This window comes from Aptenodytes patagonicus, chromosome 6, assembly GCF_965638725.1.
Source record: "Aptenodytes patagonicus chromosome 6, bAptPat1.pri.cur, whole genome shotgun sequence".
Lineage (NCBI taxonomy): Eukaryota > Metazoa > Chordata > Aves > Sphenisciformes > Spheniscidae > Aptenodytes > Aptenodytes patagonicus.
The window spans coordinates 18,435,120-18,451,172 of record NC_134954.1 but is presented as its reverse complement, the minus strand read 5'-3'; the positions used below and the strand labels follow the sequence as shown (position 1 = coordinate 18,451,172).

General features: G+C 46.6%; 1 protein-coding gene across 6 annotated transcripts in view; it reads right to left on the bottom strand.

Moving 5' to 3' along the window:
- The window catches only part of TNIK (TRAF2 and NCK interacting kinase), a 165,395-nt gene that overhangs the window by 46,376 nt on the left and 102,966 nt on the right, over nucleotides 1-16,053 (bottom strand). For all 6 annotated transcript variants that reach the window (XM_076341364.1, XM_076341366.1, XM_076341365.1 and 3 more), the window contains 7 exons: nucleotides 15,599-15,689; nucleotides 14,104-14,234; nucleotides 9,430-9,484; nucleotides 8,659-8,737; nucleotides 4,341-4,516; nucleotides 2,654-2,720; nucleotides 1,604-1,808 (listed from right to left, as the gene is read on the bottom strand). In XM_076341364.1, coding sequence (XP_076197479.1) covers nucleotides 1,604-1,808; nucleotides 2,654-2,720; nucleotides 4,341-4,516; nucleotides 8,659-8,737; nucleotides 9,430-9,484; nucleotides 14,104-14,234; nucleotides 15,599-15,689 — 804 coding nt within the window. The remainder of the gene's footprint in view (nucleotides 1-1,603; nucleotides 1,809-2,653; nucleotides 2,721-4,340; nucleotides 4,517-8,658; nucleotides 8,738-9,429; nucleotides 9,485-14,103; nucleotides 14,235-15,598; nucleotides 15,690-16,053) is intronic.

The window sequence follows — 16,053 nt, the reverse complement described above, 5'->3', positions numbered from 1 at the left end:
CCATTCAAAACCTGCCTGGGAAGCGGCAAAGAGAGAGAACAATTTTCTTCTATGTGAAGAGAACGTATTAATACTGCAGCAAGCATTGTATTCATTACAGGATTGCAGCTAATCTGGTGTCTGCTTTTATTCTGCTGTTGTTCTGCTCCTGTACCGCTTGCAGCAAGCAGACTGGGACAAAGGCAGAGCCAGGCTTCCTTACAACAGTCCTCAGATCTACTGGGGCAGGGGACTTCGGGGTGCGTCTACGTGCAAACCCCATCCTCTCTCAAAGCAGCTCTCCAGCTTTGGGAAGGGTGCAGGACGCAAGCAAAACCTGACCTACAATGTATTGAACGCGCAATGCTCTGTGCTCTGACAACACAACAGACCTACATATTTACCAGACTGAAAAAATGCTTTGCCTGGGATTTGCCTGTTGTTTTTTGCCCTGGCGGGGCTCAGAGGACCACCTCGAAGAGAGGCTGTACTATCCCCATCATCATCACCATCAGCTGCCTGAAATTCCTTCCTGTCTGTGCCCCTGGTCTGGGGGTATCACCCACCACACCAAGAGTCAGGTTAAATGTAAGAGACACTCTGGCTTGTGCAAATTAAGGGGGTGACTGCTCTAATAGCCCATTTACTCCAAGTCCTTTTTTTCAGATATATCAGTGACCTCTTTGGAAAGCTAATTTAATTACCCTTAATGTATGAGCTCTTCAACGAGACACTTGGGATGAGTTCAGTGCGAGGCAATGGGTTTCTTTGTGCAAAACCACATCAAAACCCCCAAAACAGGAGAAACTGCCCCTTATTCTTTGGTGGACTTCTGCAATCCAGGAAACTGAGAGCTAAACCAAAAGTGAGCACTTCATACAGAGAATGCAGCTGGGCTGTGCAAATCAGACACCCAAAGTCACCCGGTCAAATCCTGCAGCTGGATTTTAAATGGGGTGGATAATTTTATGACCGATCGCATTTGTAGCTGGTATGTTAAGACAAGGGTAGTGAAATCTTATGCTTCAGGGCACATATGGATCATTGCACAAGTCAGGCAGGCATCTGCCCCTCCCTTGCAAGAGAAATTGTAATTGGCAGGGACTGGAAGGACTAAAGTTGAAATTGGGGATTAAAAGGGACACAAGTGGCACATGGATCTGGGGAAAGGGCAAACGGAGCTATTCAGCAGCTTCTCAACTGTAACAGTCCACAGCAGCAAATAACGATAACGAACTTGATGCCTGGACCAGTAAGAGTTTTGCCCACCTTGACTGAATAAGCTATCACCCCAACAATGGGCTAACTCTGCTCAGTAGTTCCAGGGATCCTTTTAAGTTTGGTATTTCAAGGGTTTATTTATAGCAAACCAGCTCTATTACCTTCACAGGAGTTGGCAACACTTAACTATGGTGAGGAGGGTGGCTGAAGGCTGGTATGCAAAAAGCATGAGTGGAGTGTTTGTCCAGCGTAACAAAACATTTGGGGTTACCAACTAGAGAGGTTAGGGCATGATCATCTTAAACCAGGCTGAGAACAGTCACTTGGGACCTGCTACCAGAAATCCCGCTGTTCCACCCAAAACCAGCCTTTGCCAGCCCACTGCTCAGCTCTGGCCAGTTACCTCCTCCAGCCTTCGCCTCTGCTCCTTCTGCTCCTCAATCCGCTTCTGCCGCTCAGCCAGCAACTGCCGCTTGTGCTCCTCATTCTCCCGCTGCTGCTGCTCCAGCTGCTGCCGGCGCAGCGCCTCCGACCGCTCCTTGTTCGCCAGCTGCAGCCTCAAGAAATCCCGTCTCAGCGTTGACTCCCCAGGCAGGTTTAGGATGGAGCTGCATAGGAGAGAAGCATCAGAGAAGATTCCCACCTCGCATCCTTAAACCTCTTGCCAGGTGAAGTTCTGTGTGATTTTCTGCTGTGGCTCCTCTCCCCTTCATCCCGACAGCATCTCAACACCCGACAGAGCTTAGGCAGCAGCGGATGGAGGGATGGGGGGACCACAAATGTCAGGGCAGGGCAGCAGACACAGCGCTCTGTTCACAGCTGACCAGCAATTTATTTGCTAAAGGTTTCCTTTACGTTAAGTTTCTAACCAAAGCCTCTTGTGCTGCAGTGGCACACACTATATTTAGCTGTTCACAAAGCACATCTAGCATGAATCATTGCCAGCTATTAAAATACTACATTATCTCAGTGAAATAATGGAATAACCTGATACTAATTACAACGGGTCTGAAAAGTGTCACCAAAGAAAGTTCCAGCCCTACCGCGCTTGCAGCAGCACCGGGGAGGTTTCATGGCGAAAAGTTACACGAAAATAGGGAGTTACACTTGGATGTACGGAAGTACATTTTAAAGAGTCTTCTTTAATTTCACCTCACATTTTTACCACATCTGAATACCCATATTCCCATGACAGCACCACACCGCGCTGCAGATCCCACAGGCAATGGGGTACCCGGGTCTTCTTCCCCAGCTTTTGGCCAAGGTGACCTGTAGCATCATTTTATACCCACGCACCATCTAGCAGAGGGAATATACTCTGTTCTGCCAGGGAACGGGACTGAGTGCTCAAACTGTCCTTTTTCCATCTCTAGTTCATACGAGCCTGTAATCCAAGCCTATTTTATACAGAGTTAGAGAGATGTAAGGGCAGAAATGAAATGCTGATTCTTACCTGGGCTCTCCAGAGTCATTTTCCTCCTCCTCCTCCTCACTTCCACTGTACTCATACTCTGTCTCATCTAGGAACAGAATTGCTCATCAGTGTCCTTTGCTGGACTCATTTGTTTTTCCAGTGGTTGAAAACCCCAGAGCTCTGAAGGCAGAACAGACAACTCTGTCCTTCTCGCGTGACAAGGAATAAGCAGCATTATTTCTCTCCATTTTCTGTTTTTATGGGGGGCTGCAAGGCCAGGGAAGCATGGGTGGTCTCCCTGGGTGCTGGCACCTTGCACGCCTGTGCTGGCCAGGAAGAGGGCTGCAGTCCTGGCCGGAGCACCATGGGCAGCACCAGCACAGTGGGCAACAGCCCCAACCACTGAAGACATTCGATGTAAAGATGGGCGGTGTCCATAAAATAAGAATTTATCCCCTTATGACAGTGAGTGACCCTCTTCTTCAGGAGGGTTCTTCAAAGGGAGGCGCACCACAAGCTATTGAAGCCACAGGCACTGGAAGGTGGGATTTAACTATGGCTCTGAAGGCACCAACTCCTCTCTCTCTAAGCATATGCTCTTCCTATGCAAATCCATGTATTTTCCAGGCAACGAAGACATCTACATAAAAGCCCAACTGCAATGTTGCGCTACATACTGTGATTTCTGTTGGGATATCATCTTTATCAGATGAAGCAAATGATAGTAAAAGAAAGGCTTGCTCTTATCCAATTACTCTCCATCTCTAGGGTCCAACCTTCATTTGCCAGACTAAACACATTTAATACTTCAGTGGGATCCCATTTTGTTGTTTTGATTGTAGTGAAATCTATTACAAGGGGCTGGAAGGTACACATGAAAAATTAATACCGCGACCAATAAGAAGAGAAATAGCAACGTATTAATTTGCTGGATTATACAAATGAGCTTTCAGTTAAAACTCAGTTCACAAGCAGCTGAATACTTTAACAAGTTTCTTCGCCTATCTGATCTTCCTTTCAGAAGACTTTGATAGGGCCTGGAGAGTTCACTGAAAACATTCAGTTTAATAGGTTATTCCTGGTCAACAGAATAGCTTTGGGGCAAGGGCCTTATCTAGATCTTCATTTGCACAACTCTGCTCACGCTGGTGCAGCATGAATGTCACGTAGATCAACAGACTTGGCATGAGACGTGAGCTGGGAAAAATTCAGCTTAGCAGTTTCTCCCTCCCACATGCCAGTACGTATATATGCAGATGTAAATTTTATACACACATTTTAATGAATCAAAGCTTAAATGTTCCATGTGGAAATTACCACTTGGACAAAAAAGACACCATTTTTCACCAGAAAAAGAAAAGATTTAAAAACACTGCTTAGCTCCGATGACAATCACCTGTAGATTTTGTATGAACACCTATTGTTTTGTAATGGATATTTATTTTTGTTTCAGTGACTGAGAAGAATCAAATCAAACCAAATAATCTGACCTCAAAACCATAAGAAGCGTGGTCACACAGAAGGACCGCACCTATTTAATTCAACCAGTTTGTGAACAAACTTAGTCATCTGAATAAGGGAAACTGAGACCATGAGCAAGCCAGTCCTCTTTGCCTTCCTTCTACCCGTATGTTTCGCCCTCACAGATGCGCCTTGGTCTACCCTAGGGATCTCCAAGCACATGGCAGAGGTCAAGGATTGCCCAGAGCACTGCTTCTCCACTAACCTTTCTCGCCTCGCTTCTTTTTAGTCCTGTCGATGTGGTCCTTGAGCTGGATGCGGACCTGCCTTTCGTTGGGCTGGTCTCGGATGAAGGGGTGCTTCATCAGCTGCTCTGTGGTTGGTCTCTGGCTGTGGTTCTTCACTAGGCAGCTCTCAATGAAGGACTGAAACTTTTTAGACCTGGCCCAAGAAACAAAAGGAAGGTATTGAAAAAACAGGTAACTATATTGATTCTTGTATTAGAAAGTGAGAAACTTGTGGGCATTTGAGATCGTTTGGCTGCTACACAGTTCTTGCTCAGATGCAGCCTTCCAAGCGGATTCACATGACTTCTCTGTTGATGCTTAGCACGGTCTCAAAGCAGGACCATCACATGTGCCCTCTCTCACTTTATCCTCTCCTACCCTTTCCATGCATGCTCCTATCTATGCCTTCCTGGTGCAACTAGGGGAAATCACCATTCTGCTGAGTCTGGAGAAAGCTGGGAACCATCAGTATGACTGGGGAATCACCAAAGCCAGATGTCATCAATGGCAACCAAGAAGATGCAAGGAAGTGTTCCTCCTCCCTTCCCTTTGCCCTGTGAAAGTGCAGGTAGAAACAAGAGACACCACATACAGATATAAATGCAATTCCTTAATGGATTGTTTCCATATTTTGTGGCCACGGGTGGTGTTTCAAGAGATGTACCTTTCTGAAGATGAGTGGAACAAGCTAGGTTGATGGTTTTTTTTAGATTTAACCACCCAACATTACATGTCTTGTTAAAGATCAGACAACCTCTGGGCGATGCTCGCTGCATGCAGCCCTTCCCTGCTCTCTCAGGGTGAGCCCCAGCAGCATTACTGACCCACCAAGTCCTGGGGGCCACCATGTCCCGGTCTCCCCAATCACAAACCCAGGCAAATGAGATGTGCTCTTCGGGCAGCACAGCTTGGGCAGAGGTGGGAACGCGGCTGTGGGTGGCAGAGCCCAGTCCCTCCTCAACAGCTTGCCTTCCCGGAAACAGTTAAATCCAATCTTAGCTAAAACAATTTCAGCCAAATCTTTAATAAACAAATTTCTCTTAGTCTCAAGTGTTGCATATCAAAAGTTTTCCTGCAACTAATTTCACTACATTATAAACCCAAGAGAACAGGGATTTACAAGAAAGAAAGATGTTGACAGGCCACTCTACTCTATGTTGCTATAGCAAATAGAAAAATGAGTGTAAATTAATGTCAGAAGCCAATAGATACTACAGAATTGCATTAGAAGTAAAACAATAAGCTTTCAGGGATTTTACTTTTAAGCTGTCAGACTAAAAGTGATTTATCTTTTAAGTGCTAATCCATACAAATTGAGATGCAAAAATAAAATAAGCTACTAGATCCAATTAAATCCTCCCTCCAGCTTTATTAATGAACAAATCTTCCTTCCCCACCTTGCCTCAAGAAACAAATATGGTCAAGCTAAAGTAGCTAAAAAGTTATCCTCCAGTAAGTGATGGGTTTGCCCATCTCTTGGGGATGGGGGTCCCAGAGCCCTGCGATGCCCTAAGACACCTTTGCATCCCCGAGCTGGCTGAGCAGCTATGGAGAGGGACCAGCTCACGCCTCTGGTTTTCCTGAAATCTTCCTCTCCAAAAAAGCAAGCCTGTCCAGTGTGGCACAGTTCAGCCCTCACCAGGGCTGGAGCAGAAGACAAGGGCTTTCTCCCTGGCTCTGATCCAGGAGGACACCATCACACGTCTCATCCCCTCCCCGGGCGCAGGTCAGTTCATCTTCATGAACCACGAGCTTCTTCGGCTCCTGGGGTTTGTAAAGCTTAAATCAATGTTTGCAAAGTCTTTGCAGCTGCTGGGATGAAAAGTGGTATCATAGTGCAAATATCACCTCATTAACACAGAGGTTTTGCCATCTTATACAAGGCAGGGCTGAGGATTGTTTGTGGGAATAACATCACTAAAGTTCGTTTTATCTGTGAAACGCGGGAAGAAGAAAATAAAGCTTTGTTGCTGGCTGGTTTTAATTGGGAAAGAAAACGATACCAAAGACACTTTAATTTTCATAGGAACACAGCACTATTTTAAAAGCTAGTTCAAGGATTTAGTATACAGCAAAAGTATCTTCCTCTCTGGGACTTTCGATTCGGGCCAGCTCCCATGCATGCTTTCCCTCTCGGCTTTCTGTGACTTACCCTCAAAGGTGCTGGAGTCACTTCGCTATTTCTTTCACATAAGGAAAAAGATGGTCTACCCACTTGGTGTACTTTCATGTGTTGTTGCACACAGAAGCAAGGATGAACTCAAGGTTCAAGTTGAACCTTTCTTTATTTTGTTTTTCTCTTGTGATCTGTGCTTGTGAAAACCACTGACTGCCAGAGAGCCACTGTGAAAGCCTGGTTAAACACCTCCAGTCTTCTTGGGTCAGGCTTGCAGAGCTCCGGGACCCATTCTGGCCGGGCCCAAAACCTCCAGCTGAGAAATGAGCCAAGGACAGCAAGTTTGCCTGATGTCCCACTGAAAATGCTGAAAAAAAAATTGCTCTTAAGGAATCGGTGGAGTCGTACTGGCTTGGAGCTTCATCTGGGTCCTATGGAGTTTCTCATTGCAATGAAAGCTTGGAAGATGAATATAGGTTTGAGCTGCCCAGGGTACACGTGTCCCAGCTCTGCTGGAGACCAGAGATCCCTGCTTGCTCATGGAGGGGCAGCAGAGGCCAGGTGAGCACCACGCTCCCCTGGAGGTGTTCAAAGCTGGAGTTTCATTAAACTATGAGTTCCAAAGTGATCCCTTTCTCAAAGCAGCTGGGATGCAGTCCCTAGCATGGGCAGAGCACAGCCCTGGATGGACCAGCTGACCCTGGACAGACACCACCATGGTTCATCACCACAAGATGTGCAAACCTGAGACAGCCACCGGCCATGCGAGGGGAAGGTGGTGCCAAGCAACACCCTGGCTTGCACAAAGCACATCCCGGTATCTCAGAGCAGGCACTAAAATACAACTTCCACCCCAGCTCAGCTTTTACTTTAAGGAGATGCGGAAATGTTCTGCTCAAAACCTTCTTTCATCAGCTCCCTTCTGCCTGGAGGCTGAGGAAGCCTTTGCTGAATAAATAGCACTTTTGTATGAAAAATAAACCCTAAATTCTGACAATCCATTTTGTGCTGTAGCAGTGAGGATAATGAAGTAGGAGACTGGTGATCTGGCAGAAAACAAGTGTATAAACTGTTTTCTCAGCTGACTAATGGTATCCTCAAAAGGCTGTGCAAGGAGAGTGAGCACCTTTGACACCCTCGGCAGAACCAGCCGGGAAAGGTCTCTCTCCTCCTGGTTTGGTTCTAGAGCAGCTGATGATCAGGCTGACAAAATTAACATGCCTCCTGTCAAAGCCTCGGTGAGTTTTTATGGGGCTGGTCCTAAAACCCCAACACCATGCATCTGATGCAGAGGACTCCAAGCCCCTGTCGCTCCTCTCCCAGCAACAAAATATCTGCTGCTTTGGCACAAAGTGTTTTCAATACTTAGCAATTACTCTTCTCCTTTTTTTTGTGTGTCTTAAATAAGATAATAAGCATAATTTCAAGGAGTAAGGCAAACCTTCCCTCTGTGAGCTCAGCCTATCTAGGACCAATGGGCAGTGCTGTCTCTCTAACATCTGGTAGGTCTTTCCTGACCAAACCACTGCTGAACCTGGGGCAGGCAAACAGCACGAACCAAAGATGAGTGTTTTTAAGGACTCCAGCTCCATCAGTACAGAACATACAGTAACAAAACAACATCTGCTGGGCTTCAGGAATATTTTTCCTACGGGTTTTTATTGGCGTGCCCTGCCTTTTTTTTTTTTTCTTCCTTCAAAACAGTGATGTATTTTTTCCTGCAAAATTGTAAAATAAAGCCCAACTAAGTACAAATCCCCGCATTCCTGGGCCTTCAAGATAAACTATCCTTTTTTTGGCACAGATACACGTTTCCACTTGAAAAGGGAACCTGACTGGAAAGATTCGGGAGCCAAGCAAAGTGTCATCTGGCTTCAGGCTGCACGAACTGCCTTGGAAAAGCTGACTCCGTGCTGTGCAATGGCAGCATTAGAGCGCGTTCCCCTCTCTGCCTACCTAGGAAGCCCTCCATCCCATGGTACATGACTCCTTCAGACCAAACTGCCTCTCCGTAGGCGATCAAGACCCAAACTTGCACTCACCGGAGTGATGCTGGAGACCATCACTGACCCTCGAAGCTATATAAATGTAAACACCAAATCCCCAGCGTGCCCGGGCTGCAGAAACAAGTTGCTCCAGAGACATTTTTACAGCCATTGAAGATTCAGAAAGAGACTCACCACTTCTTTGATTTCAACCTCGGGGCTGGGTTGCGGGGGATGAGGAAGAGGGCTCTCATGGGATGCATGTCACAGAGAGCTGCAATGTGCAAGAATAGGCATTAAATATGGCACAGCATCTTGCAGACCCCCCGGGCTTCCTAAAAAGTCTACACGCCCAACTGGGGAGACCCAAGTTTCCTCTGAAGCTACAAGACCTGCAGGACAGGAGGATTTGCAGTGACAACCCCCTGCAGACCCTGGCCCAGCAGCAGCCTGGAGCTTAGGTGAAAGCCAACGTCCTCAGTCAACTGGCGTGTGTGTCCCCAGCACGGCTGGGCTCAGCAGCAGGGGTTGGCTGGGGACACCTGCACTCCTGCAGCTGCGTGTCCCCAGCACCCTGCCAGGTGCTGACAGCAACGGGCCCACATGCCACTACGCTCTGCTTTATTTACTTGCATTTACCAGCACGCAAGGACGGTCCCAGGATAACACTGAAAAACCATGGCAGTATGCAGAGGCACCAGCTGAACCCAGTGTGCCACTATCTGTGTCACCGTGGAGGTCAGCAAAACACCAGCGCTGAGGAGCAGTGTTTTACTTGCTTCCAGTCCTCCACCTCTTCTTCATATGTATTTTATTTGAGGAAACTGAGTCCCAGAGTGCTTAAGTGGCATGACAGGAGTCACTGCACAGTGTTTCTTGCACAGAACCGAGCGCTGGCTGGTGCTCAGCAAAACCCAGCATGTTACAACCCAGGGTTAATTAAAGCAGAGCAATGCATCTACTTACGGGGAGCGCCTTCCGCCATCTCGATGGCCGTTATCCCCAAAGACCACAAGTCGCTCTGTAAAAGAATGCAGAGGGACATACGTGATGCAGGGGATCATTCTCACAGAAGTGGGCACTGGGCGAGGGGGAAAGCATGGCTCTCCCCAGCCCGGGGGGCTCAGCCCTGTGAGCCGGGTGTCCATGTCCTCTGTAAACCCCTGGACCCGCACCTGAGGAGCTTGTCTCATCCTCCTGCCATGTGTTGGGGCTTTAGAAGAGGCTCCCAACCCTGCTGTTTATCCCAAGATTCATTTCAAAACCTTCAAGGTGTTTTCAGCGTGGGACATGGTCACCTCACTGGAGCACTGCTCCCAGTAGCTGTGGTGAGGACACTGCCCGGGGAGATGCTGAGGACCTGAAGGTCCCCCAGTGGAGGCATCTTAACGAGCCCTGTGCACTAATGAATGAATCCCCAGCTCCTAGATGAGCTGGTGACCAACTACTGCCCAGCTTCACATCTGGGGTAAGCAGCAAACCTGGCTGCCGGCTCCCTGCTTAAAGCTGGGTGATACATCCAGGGATTTGATATAGCTCCACAAAAACCAGGCTGCCTGGAATAGATTAAAAACATGAAGTATCTTGAGATACCTCAGGAGACTCTTGTATCATGGACTGCTCCTTAAATGGAAGCCTGACAAGTGGTGTTTCACCAGTGGAAGGAGAAATGCGCACTTTTATTTACCCTCTTCCCAAGCCCTGCTCAGCCCACATGGTTGGTTGAGTCTCCTGAATGATCAGAGCACAGAGTATGCACCTATTTGGAAAACTCTCTGATTTCATACTTGTATCACTTTTCCTTCCATTTTCTCCCTTGCAAATAGAGACATTTATATCCCCAGCTCCCTGCCAGAGAGCAGTGGTGAGCTCCCCTCCAGCGCCTCCTCCCCACCCCAACATCACTAATGAGCTGCGGCTGCACCTCTCAATCTGGTAACGAGCCCCAAAGGATGGCTTGGCTCTCCCGGACAGCAGCAGAGGCACAGACACTACGTGCCCAGAGAGAAAAAACGAGCACCTTCCCTAGCGGCACTGCTGCAACTTGGTTTTTGGCAGAAGGCGGCTAATTTATTAATCTGGACACCATGTATAGGGTTGCTAATGATTCATAACTCAGCACCCGATGCAGCAGGAACAGGACCCGGACTAATTTTGGTGCCTTCACCTGAAGCATGCATGGGCAGAGAGCTGCACTCTCCGCGGGTCTCATGGAGATGGCTTTGCACCCCAGTCCTTGTCCACCTGCAGACCTCACTGACCACATCTGCTCAGCTCCCTGCAACAAGCCGCAACCTCAGGCTTCTCCGGGAGGTCGGTGCAAAAGCTGTAACGCTGAAGTCATGGTCCATTCCATGCTGATGATGAGTAAGAGGACTTACTCTGCCTACACCAGGAGACCTGCCTGAGATGGGAGAGCGGCAAGGGCAGAAGCCACAGGTGCACAAGGGACTAGACCAAGCCTGATGCTACGCAGCTGCAGCTGATGTTTGCTGGAGACCAGCTAGCACATCACAACCAGTAAATGTTGTAAACAGGTATACCCCAGGGTAGAAAGGGTGGACTCTGCCTTCCATCCTTCCTCCTGTACCTCCAGCTCTTGCATCATGCTCTTCCTTTGCCCTGCTCTCTGCCACATCCCTGCAGTCCCTCTTCATTTCTGCTCTTCCTTTCAAGAGCTGGCCTTTCCGAACCACCTCAAGCCTCTAAACCTGCAATTTAGTGAGTAAATCCCAGAAAGGTTGTTCTTCCCAGCACAGACCTCCAAAAGCTCAGCCAGAGCTAGAGAGAGCGTCTAGGGACCACAAGCACCTTTTCACATACACCATCCAGGAAAGACAACTTGGCCTTTCAATTTCAAGGCACTTTTCCTCCTTTTTAACTCAAGTTCTCCCTTAACAAATGCTGTCCTTGCTATGCATCTTTGTACCTGCTTAAAAATTCTCTCTCAAATCTTATTTCCAGCCCTTTCACAGGACAGTCTCATCCATTCTTTGTTTCTGGTCAGCTGGGATTTCTGCTGCATACTTAATTATCACAGTCTTTCCACATGATTCAGCACATATGACCCCTTCCCTTTGGGTTGCTGCTGAACTCCTTCCAAATTCCTAGTGTGTCTTTCCATATTGAGGTGCCCAGTATTATACGCAAGATGCCAAGTGATCTTAAAGCTGGAGCAATATAGAAAGGGATTATCACCTCCCTAAGTCTCCCAGAGAAAGCAGAAAACTCAGTGGGAAGCACACATTTTATAATGATCTGGAATTCAGGGTTTTTTTTGTGTGGAGTTTTTATTTTTGAGTCTGAAAACCTTTTCAGTCTACCCAGCAAAAAGATGCCGTGCTAATATATTTGCACTGTCTTGACTTGGGAAGGGAAGCAAGCTTCCTATTTTTCCCTGCTTTTGATTCTAAGCTTATTGACAAGATATCTCTAAAGAAAAAAGGAAAACCGGCTGGGGGAAAAACCAACAAATAACCTCAACAATGTGGGGTTTCTATTTGTTCTTTTTTAAAGTGGTTTATTTTTGTGAGGAGATATTTACTGCCTCCTTCCATAGATTACACAGGCATCTCTTTCTGGCTAAGAAAACAGTGAGATCAGAGGCTTTTTGTCCAACAGATTAAGCCTGCGAGGACTCTTTTTCACCCTATAAATCTCATCTTTTGTATTTGCTATTTTAAGCCAGTCAGCTAAACCTGAGAGCATCTGATTTGCATCCCTTTAAAAAAAAAAAATCATTTACATTCCCCCCACACACACTTCAAAGCAAGAGCATCAGGTGCAGGGATGTGATTTGGGGTACGGACTAATGTCCAGTGGCTCCCACATCACCATGAGCTCCGAAAACAGCCTGCAGTGAGTGTGTCGGCAGCAATCAGCTTTCTGTTTCACACCCCCAGCCAAGGGAAAATGGTCAATGCCAACTTCAGAGATGCAAGCGCCCGACTCGCTACGAGCGTTTGATCCTCAGGGACAATAGAGGGATTCTGGTCCTGGCGCTTGTGCATCAGTCAACGGCATATTAAGTGCCCTAGTTATTCTGGAAAGAGAAAAAACATCAGGGATTTCTGAGGGTAGAAAGTAGCCTATGAAGATATCAGTCCTTTTTTAAAAAAAAATAATAATAAAAAGCTGTGATTAATTAGAGCGTTGCACCGTCAGAGCCAGGCAGCTGTCAGCGGAGAAACAGCAAGAGCAGCTAGCGCAGGCTGCAGCCCTGCTACAAAGCGCTGCCATCAGCAGAGTTGAGGAAACGCCTGTTGTAATTGGTTAATCAAAGAGAATTAAGTAATTGCAGATTAAACTATTTCTACATGTCCTTATCATTAACGATTTATGTAACCCGGAGTCTGAACTCAGACTGGAGAGCTGCTCTCTGGAAAACCATCAGTTCAAAAGTTGACATGCACTTAAATAGCTGCAATACCAAAGCATTGCTTGGTTACTTAAAATCCTTCATCTCTCAAAAATTTCTCTGAGTGATTGGTAATTGCACCCCAAATCGTACCACGATGGTGGGCTGTTGCACTATTATGTTGTAGTGTCCTACTGTTAGAAAGCAGCTACCTAGCTCCACACCACAGGATCTCAAAGCCCTTTTTAAACATTACCTTGTAAAGTGACCTCTCAGCATGCACATGAACAGAGGTACAGCAAGCTTTATATATGTCTCAGCTTCTCCCCCAAAAGCCCACGTCACTGTCTTGCTCTGCTCCCTGGACACAGTCTGTGGACCTTAGGGGGTTTGGAGCTAGGAATTCAAGTTCTGGATGCTTCAAAAAACCAAGGGACAAAAACCAAGGGACATTTCTACAGATGTGTGTCCAGAAACTTGCAGTAAGGCAGAAACAGGATAAAATATATTAAGCTCTCCTTGCTTTAAACATCAGACCTTGCAGTAGTTTGAATGGGCAGGTGGGACTCATAACCCTCCTGCTGACCTGTTGCGTGGCATGGGGCTTTGTGCCACATTGTAACTCAGCAGCAACATTGTGCTGCCACCCATCCAAAAATAAACTTCAAACAGGCAAGAGAGACAGTGAAAAGTAGGTCAGCCCCCCAAACGTCTGATTGTGTGGCAGCCTTCAGATCTCCCTGCGAATACCAGCCTGCAGGCCAGAAGATGTGATTTTGCCCTTTCTAAACCCGACCTGACTTCTCTCCGGAGTAAATAGAGCAAATACAGCATGTTTGACTGTAGTATTTAAACATGCATCACTGAAAAGCAGGCTAGCAGGTAGGAAGCCTCCGTCTGACACCTTTCCCAGCATGGGGAAAAACATCTTCACAGTAAATTTGGATACGTGAACAGCACAACAAAGATTCATGTTGGACCTGAACTGGCATCTCAAAATTCACAGCCAGAAAGCAGGAGGAGACTACGCCGCCTGTCAACATATTCTGCAAAGCTGCAAGAATATAATAAATTCCTGAGTGCTCAAGTTCATGGTACTGGGGCATAAAATCTGAGATCATACCAAGCACCTTCTTCAGATGTTTATGATCACAACTCTCACTGCAAGCACTGATAAGTGCTGCTTTCATTCTTTGCCTACGTTATTTGTGAACGTGATAGACTTTGCAAATATTATATCTGTAATGACATATAAAAGAGTAGGAAGATGCTCGTTTAGGTACCTTGAAGTCATAAGTGGCATCGGGATTTTCATCGCAGGCAATAACCTCAGGGGCCATCCAGTAAGGCGTTCCAATGAAGGTGTTTCTCCTGCCCACTGTTCTGTCCAGCTGAGCGCTGACACCAAAATCCACTGTGGATCAGAGAGACAACAGGGCATCGTAAGGCCGGAGAAAAACCAAGCAACTCTTCTGTTGACTGTAAAACATTAAATTCATTCAGACCAACTTCTCCACACAGTCAGGAGAGAAAGACGGAGCCAGAGACATTCCTGTTTGATCTCTGCTGGGGTCAACAGAGGTCAATCAAGGACAAACCTGATCATCTGATGTCCAGGTTTTGTAAGAAACCCTGTGCCTTTTCCTCCTTGCCAGGAGGCAATGAAAAGAAATCACAGCTCCTCATACTAATGAGGAACAGGGCTAGCAACATGAATAAGCAGCAGCCTTTGTTCTACGCTTTCTCATTTGAATTAAAGCCTGCCAAATATTGGTAGAAGCCTCATTTTTCTACCTAAATTCTTGCTGGAAATGGCAGAAATGCAAAAGACTTAAGGAATTAAGGGCCAAGGACAAAGGCCCATAGCAAAATGTCAAGCAGAGCGCTGCAAAATGAAGCAAAAACAGATGAAATCAAATCAATGAGAGAATACTCTATGGTCCACTAAGTTCACTTTGCGCAACATAGTGGTTGGAGATTTGCCCTGGAGAATTTCCCCTTGGAGGGGAATCTTCACCAGCATAAAGCCAAACGAGCTGGTGGTGCCATCTGTTAAGCTGGGGTTTTATTCTGCTGTAAAGAGAGAGGAGAGACATGGGAAAAAGAAGGCTTGCACCTCACTTTACCAGTGTAAGGAATCTTTCATCACTAGCATAAATTAAAACGCACAAAGACAGCCTTAACATTGGTGCTGGACAACTGAGGATATCAGCACATCGTCTCTGCTGATCTGCTGTCTTCCAGATGATCTTCACGTGAACACCTGGTCTTCTCCAGGGTGACTAACATCGCATATGAAATTCAGAGTAGTTCTTGCAAATTAAGCTCTCTCCAACAGATTGGCTTGGTAAAAAAATCTGGATTATGTGACACTAAATTGACTGGACTATGATCCTGTAGGACACTACTATGGAGGTGTGAGGGAACAGCCTTCAATAATGGCTGGTGATGCACAGAGACCAGTTTTCAATCCAGGGCATGAAAAAGTGGTCTTGATTGCTTAACCTGTATCTGATGGCAGAGCTGCCCAAACTACCTGTCTGAACAGAAACACAACTGCAAGTACATCTTTGCATGCAGAACTTGGCCATCAACCACCGGCAGTTTAGTGCACGGCACTTGGTCAACACCCAAGGTCATGTTATTGAGGCTGGCACAAGAAAAAACAGAGTAGCTCTTAGTATCCATCCCCTTTCTCCAAGTCATGTACAAGTCTGTTTTGCTGCTTCTCTCCAGCCAGCCCACTTGCAGTTTCCAAGAGCTCTAACCCACTCTTACCTAGTTTAACTTCTGCATTTTCTGTCAGCAATACATTCTGTCCCTTGATGTCTCGATGAATTACTTTGTGCTGGTGTAGATGACTCAAGCCCTAGAGAATTCAGAGAAAGGTTAGAGGAATCCAAGTTCAAAGCATATTATTTTCTGACATTCCTCCTCAACCAATTATGCTCCAGAAATGAAAGATTCACAGTTGGAGTTAAGCACTTGAGAACACTTTTGTTTATCATGTGTTCAAAATACTGTTCCATGTCACATGCTGGGAGGACATGCCCGGCAAGCGAGATGCCCACCGACGGGCTGTATGTGTTGCAGTGGGTGTTCTCCATAGCAAGAGACAGGAACCATCAATTCTATAGGGATTAAATCCAATATTTCAGTTTCTGCAGGAACCCATATTAACCCAAATTCCTCCGTATCTCTAGACGTATTTTCCCCCATGTGCTCTCTTGCCT